General features: G+C 41.8%; 1 protein-coding gene across 2 annotated transcripts in view; it reads right to left on the minus strand.

The window, feature by feature from the left end:
- Mrpl48 (mitochondrial ribosomal protein L48) overlaps window positions 1-19,070 on the minus strand; it is a 55,730-nt gene that overhangs the window by 22,738 nt on the left and 13,922 nt on the right. For both annotated transcript variants that reach the window (XM_042688128.1, XM_042688120.1), the window contains exon 4: window positions 12,140-12,228. In XM_042688128.1, coding sequence (XP_042544062.1) covers window positions 12,140-12,228 — 89 coding nt within the window. The remainder of the gene's footprint in view (window positions 1-12,139; window positions 12,229-19,070) is intronic.

Raw genomic sequence — 19,070 nt, forward strand, 5'->3', positions numbered from 1 at the left:
CAGCCCCTTGCAAAATTTTTGTCCTACCCACTTTCTCCTTTTTATTCCTACAGTCTAAATTCAGGCCTTCATAAATACCTCCTGGGGAGCCATGAAAGATATCTGTGCAAGGGCTGTTCAGATATAGAGCTGTTTGGGGGAGGGAGCCTATCTCAACTGCACATGGGGGACAACTAAGCAAGAAAAGATGCGAGGCAAGGAGAATGGTAGTAGAAAAGATGGACTATTGTCTACCATCAAACTCTGGTACTCCTATGACCAGGATGGATTCACTATGGGACGGCACAGGGTAGCCCTTCTTAGGTTCCCATAAGACTACATTATGGTCCTCTGAATGAGTCATAAGATAAATGAGTAGGTCAGTTTTGTACAGAAAACTGAAGTCATCTGTAGGCAAGTTGTTTGCCAAAAGTTACTGGGAAACTTTGCTGAGAAAGTGCTGACAGAGAAAGAGTGAAATTAGAATCACAGGCTTTTGCATCTGGCAGGGATCTGAGAGATAATTTAGTCTCTTCTTTTCCTTACATAAAGGGAAAATGACATGGTTAAGATTACAATAGCAAGGAAATAGCCAAGGTACTACTTCATGTCTAGCCAGGCCTGAAAGCTAGAACTGTGGGTATAATCCCTGACTCTATTCACTAAAGTGAGAGTATCTGCCCATTACCACAGGCCACATTTTTTTTTTGGTGGGGGGGTCTGGTCCTGGGGCCTAAACTCTGGGCCTGGGCGCTGTCCCTTAGCTCTTCAGCTCAAGGCTAGCACTCTACCACTTGAGCCACAGCGCCACTTCCAGCTCTTTTTTCTTTTTGCTTATGTGGTGCTGAGGAATCAAACCCAGGGCCTCATGCATGCAAGGCAAGTACTCTACCTCTGAGCCACCTTCCCAGCCCACCACATTTTTTTTTTTTAAACTTAGGGCCTGGGCATTGTCCCTCAGCTTTTTTGCTCAAGGCTTGTTAGTGCTCAAAGTGCTCTACCACAGCACTTTGAGCCACAGCACCACTTCCAGTTTTCTAGTGGTTAACTGGAGATAAGAATCTCACAGACTTTCCTTCCCTTGATGGCTTCAAATCATGATCCTCAGATCTCAGCCTCCTGAGTAGTTAGGATTACAGGCATGAGCCATCGGCACCCAGCCAGGCTATATTCTTTAGGGTGAGAGAAGGAAAGAACAATATCATCCTAACCCTTCAGCAGAAAGACTGACATCCAAGCCGGGTGCTGGTGGCTCACGCCTGTAATCCTAGCTACTCAGGAGGCTGAGATCTGAGGATCGCGGTTCAAAGCCAGCCCGGGCAGGAAAGACCGTGAGACTCCTATCTCCAATAAACTACCAGAAAACCGGAAGTGGCGCTGTAGCTCAAGTGGTAGAGCGCTCGCCTTGAGCTGAAGAGCTGAGGGACAGCGCTCAGGCCCAGAGTTCAAGCCCCACGACCGACAAAAAAAAAAAGAAAGACTGACATCCCTGTAATATATTCAGCTTCCAGCAGTCCTAGGGATGAAAATAACAAAATTTATATGTAAGTATTGGAATGATTTGGTGATCTCTGTCTGAACAGTCTATAATGAGCCATGAGGTTTGACCAGAGTATGTATATAAGTCAAAATAACATGCAAGAGATGTAGATACTGGGGCTGGGAAGGTGGCTCAGTGTATGAGGCCCTGGGTTCGATTCCTCAGCACCACATAAGCATAAAGAAAAAAGCTGGAAGTGGTGCTGTGGCTCAAGTGGTAGAGCGCTAGCCTTGAGCGGAATTGCTGAGGGACAGTGCCCAGGCCCAGAGTTCAGACCCCACGACCAGACCTAAAAAAAAAAAAAAAAGAGATGTAGATATGATGACCTGGCTCTGATTAGGGTGGCAAAGAAGCACAGCTTGATACTTGCATAAAAAGCAGAAGACTCAGATGAAAGCTAGACAAAATGTGGACTCAAATTCTATCTGCTTAAGTCATTATGTAACATAGGTTGACCTCTCTAAGACCTTGGTTTTCCTTATCTGTAGCAGTGGCATTATGAAGCTCTAGGTACCTCTAACAGGACATACAGTAAAAACATGGACTTTAGTAGATTCTAACTGTGTTAAGTCAAAATATTGGTTCTGGAAATTACTAGTCATTTAAGCAAACCACTTAATTTTTCTGAGTCTCAGATTCTTCAGACTTGGTCTTTAATACACATAAAATAGTCTGAGGATTAAATATACCATTTGTAATAATCTAAAATGAGATGATTTTTTTTTTTGTTTTATTTTGTTGGTTGTGGGGTTTGAACTCTGGGTCTGGGCGCTGTCCCTGTGCTCTTCAGCTCAAGGCTAGTGCTCTACCACTTGAGCCACAGCACCACTTCCAGTTTTCTGAGTGGTTTATTGGAGATAAGAGTCTCATGGACTTTCCTGTCCAGGCTGGCTTTGAACCGCTATCCTCAGATCTCAACCTCCTGAGTAGCTAGGATTACAGGCGTGAGCCACTAGTGACCAGCTGAAATGAAGTTTTTTAAAAAACCTGGTTACAAACCCCTGGTATATAATAATAAATAGTTACTTTTTAAAAGATTGGGTAATGTAGCATTGTTAGCATAATAAACTGGATGTAAGCATTCTCCTTGTATCCTACAGGTATGCTTTCAAGAATGAAGAATTTGGGGCTGGGAAGGAAGCTCAGTGGTAGAGTGCTTGCCTTGCATGTATGAAGCCCTGGGTTCGATTCCTCAGTACCACATAAGCAGAAAAAGCCGGAAGTGGTGCTATGGCTCAAGTGGTAGAGCACTAGCCTTGAGCTGAAGAGCTGAGGGACAGCGCCCAGACCCTGAGTTCAGGCCCCATGATCAGAGGGGGGGAAAAAAAAAAATGAAGAATTTATTAAGCATGGGCAAAGTGCTAGTTCAATCACTTAGAAAATATACCAAAGAAACAGAAAATCTAGTCCCAAGGAACTTACAGCCTAGAGAAAACAGAAAGCACACTAGAAAGAGCTGGTCCTCTTTGTATATAAGACACATTTAATGCAAGACCCTTTGCCCATACCATGCCGAGGAGAATAAAAGAGCAGCTACCTCAGATGTGCAGTTGAGAAGGCAGTAATTGGAGCCAGTACTCCTAGGTTTGGGACATAATATCTAACTATATGGTAGCTACTTAATAAATGCTCTCTTTAAAAAGGTTGATGCAGACCTGCTTTCTTCTCAGGTCTTATCTCCCCTTTTCCTTTAATGCCCATGTAAGACTTGAGAATTAACAAAATGTTGAAAGTTTCGCAGTGGAATCTCCAGGATCAGTGTTGTCCCAAATTTGCTCAGCATATATCCCCTTCCTGTAGCGCCTCTGAATCCCCAGACCATATGCTTGATGGGAGAAAGTTTCATTCATTTTTTAAAGACAGCTCAGACTGGTAGGAAGCCTTCCTTGATTGTTCACACTGAGTTAGAAATCTGTCCTATGTGCTCCCATCACATATCCTTCATGTACATTTATTTATTTATTTAACAAATATTGACTGACCACTGGTAATAGTGCCAGACTATGGTTAGTTAAAAAAAAATACAGCCTCATTTCTACCCTTTGAAGCTTGCAATATATTCCTGAAATAAATAAATATGAGAGGATGTACATTTGAAAAAGGAGACTAGAATCCTAAAGGATCATTAAAAGATTAATGTAGTCATCATTGTCATCACTACTGATGGGTGCCTTGTTTCAGATGCTGGAATTACTTAAATTTCATCTAACTGAGAAGGGTTAATTACTACTATTCATGTCAAATATGAACCCTTCTAAAAATATGACATGTTTGTAATTTGGCATAATAAATGAAACAGGTTGAGATCTCCAGTGGATAGAGAACAGAGGGAACTTATCTTCTATATATCCCAGTTACCAGCTAGCCCAAGCAACTAGATACTCTTAGAATATCCAGTGCCAAGAATGTAGGTAGAAAATGTTTTGTGGACCCTTTTTTTTTTTGGTCGGTCGTGGGGCTTGAACTCTGGGCCTGGGCGCTGTCCCTCAGCTCTTCAGCTGTAGACTAGCGCTCTACCACTTGAGCCTAAGCCCCACTTCCCGCTTTTTTTGCTTATGTGGTGCTGAGGAATCAAACCCAGAGCTTCATGCATCCCAGGCAAGCACTCTACCACTGAGCCACCTTCCAAGACCCTGCAGACCCTTTTTGTATGGCAGGGTTTTGTTTTGCTTTTTTTTTTGGGGGGGGGAGGATTTGACATTCTTTTCTGTGTGGCAGTTTTAAGTTACTAGTTTTTAAAAATCAGTACTTCTTGGGCTGGGAATGTGGCTCAACAGTAGAATGCTTACATAACATGCATGAAGCCCTGGTTTGATTCCTCAGTACCACATAAACAGAAAAAGCCAGAAGTAATGTTGTAGCTCAAGTAGTAGAGTGCTAGCCTTGAGCAAAAGAAGCTCAGGGACAATGCCCAGGCCCTGAGTTGAAGCCCCAGTACTGGCAATAAATATATAAATAGATAAACAAACAAATAAATAAATGGGGCTGGGAATGTGTCTTAGTGGTCGAATGCTTGCCTAGCATAAATGAAGCTCTAGATTCAATTCTTCAGTACCATGTAACCAGAAAAAAAACAGACATGGTGCTGTGGCTCTAGTGGTAGAGTGGTGGCCTTGGGCAAAAGAAGCTCAGGGACAGTTCCCAGGCCCTGAGTTCAAGCCCTAGGACTGGCAAAAAAAAAAAAAAATCAGTACTTCTTAATGGAAACAACATAGCCAAAAATCTGTCACAGACTTTTGAGACCACTTAAAACAAAGTTTAATGTGAAGAAAGAAAAAAGAATGCAGGTGAAATTTAGTAGATATGTATTTTTCTAAATTCCATGACATCCTTACTTTCAGAGACTTTAACTTCATTAACTCATTCAAGATTGACAAATAAAATTACATGTACTTACTACATGTAATAAGACATCAGAATTGCTTCTGTATCTCTTAAGTTTATTCCTGAAGCTGTTACATTTTGGAAGACTGAATTTCCCAGCTGACTCTACTTTTAGTTGGAAGAGATCAAGTCCCATTCACCTGCATATTACCAAGGCTGATTATAGTGCTAGTCACATAGTATATGTTCATTGAAGGTTTTTCTTGCACTGAACTACAAGAAGCAAACTTGACAGAAAACATGATACTGAGATAAAACAACTCTCTCTCCCCCTAAGCCAGTCCTATGATTCATGTCTAGCCCTATAATAACTAGACCAGCAAAACCAATCTTTTGTTCCTAGGAGCTAGAATTGTTACCATAAAGTTATTCTGACTTGCTGATTTTCCTGAGAAGGATTCCCATCTTCTCAGACTTTGGGCTGTGAATGCTGATCTATATATGGGTGTTACAACAAAATAAACAGGTATCACAAATGGCAGATACCTCTATCAACAGCAAAAACAGCATAACATTCCCAAGAGTAAAGATATCTTTTTTTTTTTTTTGCCAGTCCTGGAGCTTGAACTCAGGCCTGGGCACTGTCCCTAAGCTTCTTTTGCTCAAGGATGGTACTCTATCACTTGAGCCACAGCTCAACTTCTGGCCTTTTCTGTTTATGTGGTACTGAGGAATCGAACCCAGGGCTTCATGCATGCTAGGCAAGCACTCTACCACTAAGCCACATTCCCTGCCCAGGTAATATATCTTGATACCTGGGCCATTCTAAAAAGGAAGGAAACTGCCTGAGTTACAAAAGAGGTATCTTACTCTTTTGCCACAGAGCCTAGAAATGAGAATAAATAACAAGTTCTGGGGAGAGAGGGGAGAGATGGGAAGGGATGGGAAGGAGAAACAAAGGAGGAGGCAACAATGCTTGATAAGAAATGTACTCATTACCTTGTCCATGTAATTGTAATGAAAAAAGAATGTTCAATCTGATGGCTATGTTGCTCTGATTTTGTCCTCCCATAGCCAATTCTTGGCAACTGTCTGATCACTGAGCTGCTATTAACTGAAGATTAAAAACTGGAAAATGACTGAGGACAAATAAGTGACCTAGGGAGAAATGACCTAGCACTATATAAATGTTGAGGACTATTATTTTTATTTCTATAAAATGTTAATCACTCCAAAACACTGGAAGCTTTTTCTTTTCTTTTCTTCTTCTTTTTCTGGGGGACATGGGGAGGGTGGTCAGTCCTGGGGTTGGAACTCTGGGTGCTTTACCTGGGCCTCTTTTTGCTCAAGGTTATCACTCTACCACTTGAGCCACAGACCACTTTTGGCTTTTTCTGAGTAGGTTAGGCTGGCTTCAAACTACAATCCTCAGATCTCATCCTCTTGAGTAACGAAGCTTTTTCAACTTGACAAATTGATAATTAATGAGGGAATAATGAGATTTACACACTAAGACAGTGCTAGGGTTGCAACAATGCTCCAAAGTATGACCTCTCACTGCTGCTAGTCAAACTTGGTTTTAATAATGACTACAATGAAGAGAGAAAGAAAGGTTCCATCCCACAGAGAAGTCAGAGCATGTATAAAGACACAGAGGTAGGAGACAGTGAGTGTACATGAGAAAATATGCAAGCAAAGAAATCACTAGTATAAGAGCTCTGGAATATGATAGTTGTTTGACATCGTCCCATGCAGCCCATCAAAGGGAAAGCTTAGATTATTTATGGTAAACTTCATTTACAGTGAGGCCATGCAAGAGAGAGACCAAACCAGTATTGACAAGGAAAGCGGAGATAAATTAGATGCCCCTTTCCTTCCCAGTAAAGAAGTTAGAAGACTGAGACCTTTAGAAGGAGGAAAGGGATTATACCAGCAGACTGGGACATGGGCTGGACACTTTGTATATAAGGATGAAAATGTTAACGCTTATCTTAGGAATGATTGCTTAAAGAGGGCCAGACAACCAAAAGAAGGGATAAAAATAGGGGAATCTGGATATGTATTGTTTTTCCTTTCTAACATAGGAAGAGATAGAAAGGAAGCCACACATAATTCCTTCTACTTTATCCATTCCAGTTCCCAGAAGGGTAAATATGACTGGCCCTCAGGACAGAGCTTCTATGAGTTATCAGATGAAAGCTTGAAAGCTTTCATTGTGCTATCTATATAAGGAGTCAGGAGCGGAAGCAACTTCTACCACTATCCAGCACTTCTGTGCTAGCAACCCTAGAACAATACATGACATTCCTAAGCAAAAGGAGAACCACTCACTTCAAGTAATCCAAGTGATCTGGAGTTAACTGTGTACAGTGACTTCTGTTCACCACTGCTGATTTACAATAACCACATTTCAACTTAGCTTGATCAATATGTACTGTCTCCTACTTGATAGCATATCCTGTGCTGAACACTGAGAAAAAAGAGACACATGAGACATGGCCTCTACCCTTAAGTTTCTCACAATCTAGAAGGGGAGATAGTTATCAAAAAGATGGTTAAATAGGCAGTAAGTATTAGGATGGAGGAAGCAAAAAAAACTGGCAGTTCTTAGAAGGATAAATAACCCAGTTATAGAAAATAACCCAGTGTAGAGAATGAAGGAGACATTCATTTGTGTCCCAATTTAAAGGTGAAGAGTATCAAACATGCTTCAGAATTCACAGGATAAGGAAAGAGGATCATGAGTTCCATGCCAACCTGGACTACATGTAAAATTTGAGGCTGGTTTTCCAAACAGATACAACAGCATGAGAGGTCTTGAAAAAGTAGGAAAATGTGAATAAAAATAAAGGAACCCAATATAGTCAAGTCACAGTATCCATAATAGGGGAAAAGATCCAGGAGGGAAAGACTGGGGCAGATAATATTGAGTTGTTATTGCTTTTATACCAAGCTAAGGAGCCCATGGTGGCTCATGCCTGTAATCCTAGCTACTCAGGAGGCTAAGATTTGAAGATCACGGTTCAAAGTCAGCCCGGGCAGGAAAGTCCGTGCCCAGAGTTCAAGCCCCACAACCAACAAAAAAAGAAAAGAAAAAACAAAGGAGCCTACTCTGTATATCATCTTTATAATAACAGTAAAAAAAATTACAAAAAAAGACAGGAGCCCAAGAAATGGGAAAACAAACAAAATTAATTTTCTTTCCCACTAATATATGTGGAACTTAGAGGATGTTTTAAAAAAAAACAACTCTTAATCTGGGCACAGTGACTCCAGTCTGTAATCCTAGCTACTTGGAGGCTACGATCAAGGGAGTTTGAAGCCATCTTGGGCATAAAAGTTCACAATACTCAATCATACCCAATGGCAGGTGTGGTGGCATGGGGACACGCAATGGCTGGGCACTGACGCACATGCTTATCCATCCCAGCAACATAAAGAAGTACAAGTGAAGGATCATAGCCCAAGCCATGAGGGTAAAGTGAGACTCTCCTTCAAAACTTAGGGAGCCGGGTGCCGGTAGCTCATGCCTATAATCCTAGCTACTCAGGAGGCTGAGATCTAAGGATCACAGTTCAAAGCCAGCCTGGCCAGGAAAGTCCCTGAGACTCTTATCTCCTATAAAACACTAGAAACTGGAAATGGCATTGTGGCTCAAGTGGTAGAGCACTTGCCTTGAGCTGAAGAGCTGAGGGATAGTGCCCAAGACCAAAGTTCAAGCCCCACGACTGACCATAAAACAAAAACAAAAAACTTAGGGGCTGGGCAACTGTGGCTCATGCCTATAATACTAGCTACTGAGGAGGCTGGGATTTGAGGATTGCTGTTCAAAGCCAGCCAGGAAGGAACTTTCGAGAGACTCATCTCCAATTAACCACCAGAAAACCGGAAGTGGTACTGTGACTCAAGTGATAGAGCACTGGCCTGGAGCTGAAGAGCTCAGAGACAGTGGGCAGGCCCACAATTCAAGTCCCAGGACCAACCTAAATAAATAAATAATGTCAACTGATGGTGGCTCAAGCCTGTAATCCTAGCACCTCAAGAGGCTTAGATCTACAAATTGTCAAATTTCCAAGCAGGAAAGTTCATGAGACTCTTTTTTTTTTTTTTTTTGGTCGGCCGTGGGGCTTGAACTCTGGGCCTGGGTGCTGTCCTTCAGCTCTTCAGCTCAAGGCAAGCGCTCTACCACTTGAGCTACAGCGCCACTTCCGGTTTTCTGGTGGTTTATTGGAGATAGGAGTCTCACGGTCTCTCCTGCTCGGGCTGGCTTTGAACTGCGATCCTCAGATCTCAGCCTCCTGAGTAGCTAGGATTACAGGCGTGAGCCACCAGCACCCGGCTAAGACTCTTATCTCTAATTAACCTCCAGGAAACTGAAAGTGGAACTGTGGCTAAGTGATTTTAGTGCTAGTCTTGAATAAAAGAGCTCAGGGATAGCACCCAGACCCTGAGTTCAAGCCCCACAGCCAACAACAAGGAAAAGGCAAGGCAAAAAGAGACTCAAGATGTGGCTCAAGTGGTAAAGAGACTGCCTTGTAAGAATGAGGCCCTGAGTTCAAACCTTTGTACTGCTAAAACAAAGCAACTCTAGCAACTTATCCTAAGGTCTCACAACTCAAAATAGGTGTAAATCACTCCTGAATTTTAACAGCGTTTTATATCTTCCTTTTAATATCAGTTACTTTCTGTCTAGGAGCATAATTGTCTGTTTTACACTGCTGGCTTACTAGATCTCTCTAAGAAACCAGATCTTGTTCATTCATTCTGCAATATTATTTTTCAACCCACTCTGAATAGGTAAGGCATCAGCAGAGCACAGCACATAACAGATGCTTACTAAATATTTATAACATCATGAAATCCAGTCTATCAACATTTGTTAAGATAAAAAATGCTGGCCTACCTAATGTGCAGAGCCCTAGGCCCAACTCTTAGCACTGGGAACATTTTTTTATTTTTTATTTTTTAGGTCCAGTCGTGGGGCCTGAACTCTGGGCCTGAGCACTGTCCCTCAGCTCTTCAGCTCAAGGGTAGGGCTCTACCACTTGAGCCACAGCGCCACTTCCGGCTTTTTTCTTTTTGCTTATGTGGTGCTGAGGAATCAAACTCAGGGCCTCATGAATGCAAGGCAAGCACTCTACCACTGAGCCACCTTCCCAGCCCCCAGCACTGGGAACATTTTTGAGCTAATGCTGAGCAGGTGGCTTACACCTACAATCCTAGTTATTCAGGAGACTGAATCTGAGGATCACATTTCATAGCCAGCTAAGGAAACAAATTCACAAGATTCTTATTTCCAATTAACTAGCAAAATGCCAAAGTGGAAGCATGGCTGAACTGGTAGAACACCAGATGTGAGCAAAAAAGTGAAAAGGCTGAATGAAAGTACAAGGCCTTGAGTTCAAGTCCCAATACCAAAAAAAAAAATTTTTTTTGAGATATACACTATGGACTCAGGACAGGTATAGTAGTACACATTTGTAATTCCAAACCAAAATAATAAAAGAAGTTAAAGTCCCTTCAAGATGAATAGCAAAATCTTCTCAACTGCACTACTTAGCAGAAGTGATAGTTAAGATTGAAAGAAAATCATTTTGTCAGGCCAGCATTGTGTCCACCCCACCAAAAACATCTTCTGCACAGCCAGGTACCAGTAGGTTATACCTACCTAACTCAGGAAGGTGAGATCCAGAGAATCTCAGTGTGAAATCAGCTCAGGCAGGAAAGTCTGTAAGACTGCATCTCCAAAACAGCCATCAGAGAGCTAGGCTGGAGGTATAGCTTAAGTGATAAAGTACCAGCAAAGCAAGCAAGCATGAGGCCCTGAGTTCAAACCTCAGAACCATAAAACAAAACACAAAAAACTTCATTTTCTTTTTTTTTTTTTTTTTTTGGTTCCGGTCGTGGGCCTGAACTCTGGGCCTGGGCGCTGTCCCTCAGCTCAAGGCTAGCGCTCTACCACTTGAGCCACAACACTACTTCCGGCTTTTTGCTTATGTGGTGCTGAGGAATCGAACCCAGGGCCTCATGCTTGCAAGGCAAGCACTCTACCACTGAGCCACCTTCCCAGCCCCACAAAAAAATTCATATACAGAGATATCTAACCAACCACAGAGATGACATGCAGCTAGAGTCAGAGAAACAAGTGAAATAATGGTATGATGTTCAGACAATCTTCCAGGTAACAGTGATAATGGATTCAAAGAACATATATGTATTTTAACTCTGTAAATAACATATAAATCAGCTACTTTAATACTGAAAGTATAATCTACCTATACTTGCCACATACTGCTCATTCAGCTAAAAAGTAAATTTATAATTTCTACTCTGTGGATCCAAACTGAACTAAATATTAAGATTTGCATTTAATGCCACAAATAATAAAACCAAATAATTTCCTCTATTTCTTTTTCCTTTTTTTTTTTTTTTCCCAGTCCTAGGGCTTGAACTCAGGTATGGGCACTGTCCCTGAGCTTCTTTTGCTCAAGGCTAGCATTCTACCACTTGAGCCACAGTACCACTTCTGGCTTTTTCTGTGTGGTTTATTGGAGATAAGAGTCTCATGAACTTTTCTGCCCTGCCTGGCTTCAAACTGTGATCCTCAGATCTCAGCAGAGTAGCTAGGATTATAGGTGTGGGCCCCAGCACCTGGCTTCTTTTTCCCCTTTTCCTTCCTTCTTTCCTTCCTTCCTCTTTCCCTCTCCCTTCTACTCACACCCTTACTCTTCTCCCTCTCTCTGTTTTATATTTTATAGAACTTGAGATGATTGAATTTAGGATTTTTTTTTTTTTTGCCAGTCCTGGGGCTTGAACTCAGGGATGGGCACTGTCCCTGAGCTTCTTTTGCTCAAGGCTAGCATTCTACCACTTGAGCCACAATACCACTTCTGGCTTTTTCTGTTTATGTGGTACTGAGGAATTGAACCCAGGGCTTCATGCATGTTAGGCAAGCACTCTACTACTAAGCCACCTTCCCAACCCTCTCAGGGTGCTTTCTTTCTTTCTTTTTTTTTGTTTGTTGGTTGTGGGGCTTGAACTCTAGGCCTGGACACTGTCCCTGAGCCTCTTTAGATCAAGGATAGCACTCTACAACTTGAGCCACAGCGCCACTTCCAGCCTTTTCTGTTTATGTGGTGCTGAGGAATCGAACCCAGGGCTTCATGAATGCAAGGCAAGCACTCTACCACTAAGCCACATTCCCAGCCCAGGGCTAGCTCTTTATTCTTCTAGTGCATGTGTAACTTCAAGTCTTTGCAAAAGCTGCACAATATCATTCCTAAAGGTCTTCCTTACCTCTTGTTCTTTAAGTAAGTGCTTGTATCGTCCAATGCCATGAGTGGGTCTTGTCTTGTAGTACCGATTGGCACTCAGAACAATGCCACCTAAAAGAGAAAAATAAGACAAACCTGTTTCTATGCTTCTCAAGGGACAGACAGATTATGTGTAAGGAAACAAATTGTTCTCACAGGACTGGTAATATTTGGGGCTATAAGGGCTTCTTGTTGGCATAAATACCTTTTGATAGTGGACTGACTTTCAGTTTGCCCTTGTCTCCTGAGATATATTCAATCCCAACCACACATCTTTCTTTTGGATATTCTCTCTTGTGAAAGCCATTAGGGACAAGTGGATAAAATATATTTTCATGAGACTCTAAACTTTTTTTTTTTTTTAGGTCAGTCAGGCCTGACCTCTGGGCCTGGGTGCTGTCCCTCAACTCTTCAGCTCAAGGCTAGTGCTCTACCATTTGAGCCACATCACCACTTCCGGCTTTTTCTGCTTATGTGGTGCTAAGGAATCTAACCAAGGGCCTCATGTATGCAAGACAAGCACTCTACCACTGAGCCACCTTCCCAGCCCCTCTTATCTCCTCTTGGTCTTCAACAGGCAATAACCCTTTCAAAGTTTTCTAATGGGGATCATATAGAGAAAAGGACAGACAATAAAAGTAATCAGAGTTACAGAGTTCTATAAAGTCAGAGTTCTATAAAGTTAAAAAAATCATGTAGTACTAGCAACTGCTTAATACAAATAAGTCCCTAGGTTCAATCCCCACCACTTCAAACAAACAAATCATCTAAGTTATGGGGATGACACACACTTGCAGCCTCAGACACTCAGGAGACAGAGGCACCCAAGCAAAGTTAGCAGGACCCCCATCTCTAAAACAAAATATAAAAATATGGGGAAGCCGGGTGCTGGTGGCTCATGCCTATAATCCTAGCTACTCAGAAGGCTAAGATCGGAGGATCACAGTTCAAAGCCAGCCAGGGCAGGAAAATCCATGAGACTCTCATCCCCAATAAACTACTCAGAAAAAGCCAGAACTGGTGCTGTGGCTCAATTAGTAGAGCACTTTGAGCACAAAGAGCCTCAGGGATAGGGACCAGCCCCTGAGTCCAAAACCCAGGACCGGCTGGTGGCTCATGCCTATAATCCTAGCTGCTCAGGAGGCTGAGATCTGAGGATCGTAGTTCAAAGCCAGCCCAGGCAGGAACATCCATGAGACTCTTATCTCTAATTAACCAGAAAACTGGAAGTGGTGCTGTGGCTCAAGTGGTAGGGTGCTAGTCTTGAGCTGAACTCTGGGCCTGGGCTCAGAGATAGCACCCAGGCCTAGAGTTCAAGACCCATGACCAAACACATAACCAAAAAAAAAAAAAACCCTAGATAGACTGATAGACTAGACAGAACTATATATATGAATGTATATATATATATATATATATATATATATATACATATATATATATATAAACACACATATATTTGGGGAGGTGTGGCTTACACATTAGAGCATTTGTCTAGCATGTGTGAGACCCAGGGTTCAGTTCCAGCACCACCAAAAAAAAGATCATCTAATTTGATTATTAATGTTGATAAGGAACAATATCCAACATGAACACAAGTAAAACCAAAATCCTGCCAGGTGCTGGTAACTTGTGCCAATAATCATAGCTATTTAGAAGGCTGAGAACTGAGGATAGTAGTTCAAAGCCAACTCAAATAGAAAATCCATAGATTCCATCTCCAATTAACCAGCAAAAAGCCAGACTGGAGATGTAGCTCAAATGGTAGAGTGCCAGCTGTGAGCAAGCAAACCATGAACACAAGGCCTTGAGTTCAAACCCTAGTATACATTAAACAAACAAAAACAAAATTGAGACAAGTATATGTCTCATATGTTTTTATTGCTGTTTGGGGGGGAGGGAGGAAAGGGAGGTTGTCTATACTGGAGTTTAAACTCAGAGGGTGTGCTTGCTCAGCTTGCTTGCTTGGCTCACACTGGTCTGATTAAGCCACTCCTCCAAACCAGCTTTTTACTGGTAATTGGAGATGGAGTCTCACAGACTTTTCTATCCAGGCTGGCATCAAACCAGGATCCCTTGGATCTCAGGCTCCTGATCACAGCTAGGATTGTAGATGTGAAACACCAATACCCAAATCAAAGTTGAAATTTCTTAAGTAAAGACTTCAACTTTATTATCAAATTCCAGCTACTTCATTTCATTCTCATTCACTTCGAGCCCTTAAAATCCTGCTCTTCATCTACAGAGGTAACACTAGTCCTTTAGTTTTCAGGTCTCTGTGATGTTCTAGACTGTCCCCTCTGCTAGGAATGAACCTTGGTGAGAGTGAAATTGTACACAGCCTGCTCAAGTAAAGTTTCACCATCTCTGTGAAATTCTTCTGCTACCTTAAACATACAAAGATCAAGAGTTTACTTTAAGGAGCAAGTGCTAGTGGTTCATGCCTATATCCTAGCTACTCAGGAGGCTGAGATCTTAAGTGGAGATTCTAAGCCAGCCTGGGCAGGGAAGTCTATGAGACTCTTAATTCCTATTAATCACCAAAACACTGGAAGAAGAGTTGTGATTTAAGTGGTAGAGTGCTAGCCTTAGGACAAAAGCTATGGGATAGCAAGGCACAAGGGGCTCACACCTGTAATCCTAGCTACTCAGGAGGCTGAGATCTAAGGATCCTGGTTCAAAGCCAGCCGGGGCAGGAAAAGTCTGTGAGACTCGTATCTCCAATAAACTACTCAGAAAACCAGAAGTGGTGCTGTGGTTCAGAGGTAGAGCGCTAGCCTTGAGCTGAAGAGCCGAGGGACAGCACCCAGGCCCAGAGTTCAAGCCGCACAGCTGACAAAAAAAGCTCTACGATAGCACCCATGACCTGAGTTCAAGCCCCCGGGTCATTTCTATGTTTATAGCTCTTTGTGCATGCATTAAATAATAAAACATTTTTTTTGCCAGTTCTAGGGTTTGAACACAAGGCCTGGGCACTGTCCCTGAGTTTCTTTTGCTCAAGGCTAGCACTCTACCACTTGAGCCACAGTACCACGTCTGCCTTTTTCTGTTTATCTGGTGCTGAGGATTTGAACCCAGGGCTTCATGCATGCTAGACAAGCACTCTACCACTAAGCCACATTACAGTCCAATAATAGAACTTTTGAATATTTTTTTTGTCAGTCATGGGGACTGAACTTTGGGCCTGGGTACTGTCACTGAGCTCTTCATCTCAAGGCTAGTGCTCTACCACTTGAGCCACAGTGCCACTTCTGGTCTTTTCTGCTTATGTGGTGCTGAGAAATCAAACCCAGGGACTCATGCATGCACGGCAAGCACTCAACCACTGAGCCACCTTCCCAGTCCTAATAGAATATTTTGTGTAAATAGAAAAGAAAAAACCCTCAGATGCCAATTGCTATCTTTTTGTTTTTTCTGGTCCTGTAGTTTGAACTCAGAGCTTGGGGTCTGTCTCTGAGCCTCTCTGTGCTCAAGGCTAGTGCTCCACTGGAGCCACAGTGCCACTTCCCACTTTTTCTGAGTAGTTAATTGGAAGAAAGAGTCTCATGGACATTCCTGCCCCAGCTGGCTTTAAACTGTGATCCTCAAATCTCAGCATCCTGAGTAGGCAGGATTACAGGTGTAAATCATCAGTAACTCGCATCAATTGCTATCTTTAAACACACAGACTCAAAGATCCACCAGTGACTTCAAAAAGCAAAAGGAAGGCTGGGCATTAATGGTTTGAACCTGTAATCCTAGCTACTTAGGAGACTGAGATCTGAGGATCACAGTTTAAAGTCAGCCCAGGCAGGGAAGTCCATGAGACTCTTACCTCCAATTAACCACCAGAAAGGCCAGAAGTGGAGTTGTGGCTCAAGTGGTAGAGTGCTAGCCTTGAGCACAAAGGCTAAGGGACAGCACTTAACCCCCGAGTTTAAGCCTCAGGACCTGCATACACAGGACCAACACGCACACACATGCATACATATGCACAAGTGAGACATACACAAGCAAAAGTGATCTTTGAGATGATAGTACATTTATTTAAAGCTGCTAAGGGCTACACGTGCTTGCCTCCAATTCTCATCTGTGGGAATTCTTTGGCAAGGAGACATTTTCTAATGTAGTTTGAGGCAATTCCTACAATTAGAGCAGCTGGTTAATTAAACAGCTAGTTCAAACCACTGTTAAATTAACCATTTTCCCCCTTAAATGAAAGGTTTGAGTCAAATTGCTAGTGGTTAAACTGCTTAATTAGACAGTTGTTTTAATTGTAAAATGTGTAAGTTTGGAAGCCTCTGATTTCCAGTAAGATTCTTTCCCCCCACTTTATGTCATTGAACCAGGCTTCCTGTTATCATGACATTACAGCTTCCTGAGACAAGACCACCCTTCACTGCCAAAGACACAAACCCTCATGTTTCAAAAAGGACGCTTAGAAATCACTCAATTACAGTGATAAGAAGTAAGCACATCACTCCCCTTTCCTTTCTATATGCCAGAAACAACTGTCCTTCAGTACCCTTGTTTATGAAACTGGGAACTAAACCTGTCAATCTAGGACATGGTAAACAACTTTGTTTTAATTATTTCTCCTTTGAAATTGGAACAAGCATTTTTAGCAGAGCTATGCATGTAGGGAAAAAGGATAAACTGGGATAGCACCAGCCAAGAATCTAATTACAGGATATGCTCTCCATTCAATAGACTCTAAGCCCTCAAGGGCAGAGACAATGCCAGCACCTTGCAAACAGTATATGCTCAATAATGTATATATTTAAAACAAAACAAATGATTCTTGATATATTTTACCAAGACAACCTGCAATAATTTGTCCCTGGAAAATTTGTCCCTGGCAGCTGCATACATTTTTTTCAAAATTTCTTTACATTCTCCTAAATCATCTAATTTCTTTATTTTTCTTTTTTTCGGATGGTCATGGGGCTTGAACTCTGGGCCTGGGAGCTGTCCCTGAGCTCTTCAGCTCAAGGTCAGTTCTCTACCATTTGAGCCACAATGCCACTTCCATTTTCTGGTGGTTTATTGGAGATAAGAGTCTCATGGACCTTCCTGCTTGGGTTGGCTTTGAACTGTGATCCCAGATCTCAGCCTCTTGAGGAGATAGGATTACAGGCATGAGCCACCAGTGCTGGCTTCTAATTTCTTGAACTTGAAAGTACCATGTTATTCTTACTCTACCATTTTGCTCATGCTGTGATCAACCTGTATGCAACCTTTACTAACCTCATTAGACCTCTTTTTATGTATTTATATCTAACTTTTGTGTTCACATTATTAAGAAAAAGATAAAGAAGGGGCTGGGAAGGTGGCTCAGTGGTAAAGCGCTTGCCTTGCATGCATGAGGCCCTGGGTTCAATTCCTCAGCACCACATAAGCAGAAAAAAAAAGTGGCACTATGGCTCAAGTGGTAGAGCGCTAGCCTTGAGCTGAAGAGCTGAGGGACAGCGCCCAGGCGAGAGTTCAGGCCGCACGACCAGACCCCCCCCCCAAAAAAAGAAAAAGATAAAGAAAAATAAATATAAAAAATAAAATTAGGGCTGGGAAGGTGGCTCAGTGGTAGAGCGCTTGCCTTGCATGCATGAGGCGCTGGGTTCAATTCCTCAGCACCACATAAGCAGGAAAAAAAAAAAAGCCTGAAGTGGCGCTATGGCTCAAGTGGTAGAGTGCTAGCCTTGAGCTGAAGAGCTGAGGGACAGTGCCCAAGCCCAGAGTTCAGGCCCCACGACCGGACCAAAAAATAATAATAATAATAATAAATAAAATTAGAAATGAAAGAGATAACACAATCAGGTCAATCACTGGACAGAGGCAGCTGGGATGGGACCCCCAGGGTCCTTACAACAAATGGATGGGTGAAATAAAATAGGGGCACTGCTCCCTACTCTTCTATTCTGGGCACCATTATAATTTAATTTTGAAATTTATGACTTTAGGATATCTGTAAGAACCTATGAAAAGTGCCAGGGCTAGAGACATAGCTCACTGGTACAGTACATACTCAGCACATAGAAAGAGCAGACTAGGAAAAATATAAAGCATATAAAACAGAAAAGTCCTAATTTCCTTAATACATAAAAACAATATTAAAGGACTGCTTATGCAGTACCCATTAGACACTATGTTGAAAGGGAACTATACAACTTGTGGTATGGAAGGGGAAAACTGGAAGCATGCCAGGAAAGAGATGACATTGTCCAAAAAGAAATGTACTCTTTACCTGACTTATGTAACTGTAACCCCTCTATAATAACAATCTAAACAAAAAAATTTAAAGTTTAACAAATCAAAGAAATGAAAAGGCATGGGGGCTGAGAATGTGGCTTAGTGGTAAAGTGCTTGCCTAGCATGTAAGAAGTCTCATATAAACTATAAAAGCTGGAAGTGGTGCTGTGGTCTACTGGTAGAGCAACTTCCTGAGCACAGAAAGGCTCAGGGGCAGAGCCCAGGCCCTGAGTTCAAGCTCCAGGAGCAGCAAAAAAAAAAAAAAGTACAAATTCAATAGAAAATGAGCAAAAATAAATCATAAGGAAAGAAATACAAAGGGTCAACAAACCATGGGGAAAAAATGACAAACTCTCTTAAGAAATGTAAATTAAAACAATAAAACCTAATATTTTCATCAGCAAAAAAAAAAATTTTATAAAACCTAGTTTTGGCTAAAAAATACAAACACTCTTTCTCTGAAGGACAATCTGGAACTACTCACCAAAAATTTCGAATCATAATCTATTGACTCAGCAATTTCAATTCCAGGAATTTATCTTATAAATGTCCGGGAACAAGTTTACAAAGATATATAAAAATGGTTGTTGCAGTATTTTTTGAAATAGCGAAACAATAAAAATAATATAAATGTCCAACATTAAAATACTGGGCATACATATAAATAAATATGATAAGTACATAATATA

This window comes from Dipodomys spectabilis, unplaced genomic scaffold (genome assembly GCF_019054845.1).
Source record: "Dipodomys spectabilis isolate Male_0828 unplaced genomic scaffold, ASM1905484v1 ptg000003l, whole genome shotgun sequence".
Classification (NCBI taxonomy): domain Eukaryota; kingdom Metazoa; phylum Chordata; class Mammalia; order Rodentia; family Heteromyidae; genus Dipodomys; species Dipodomys spectabilis.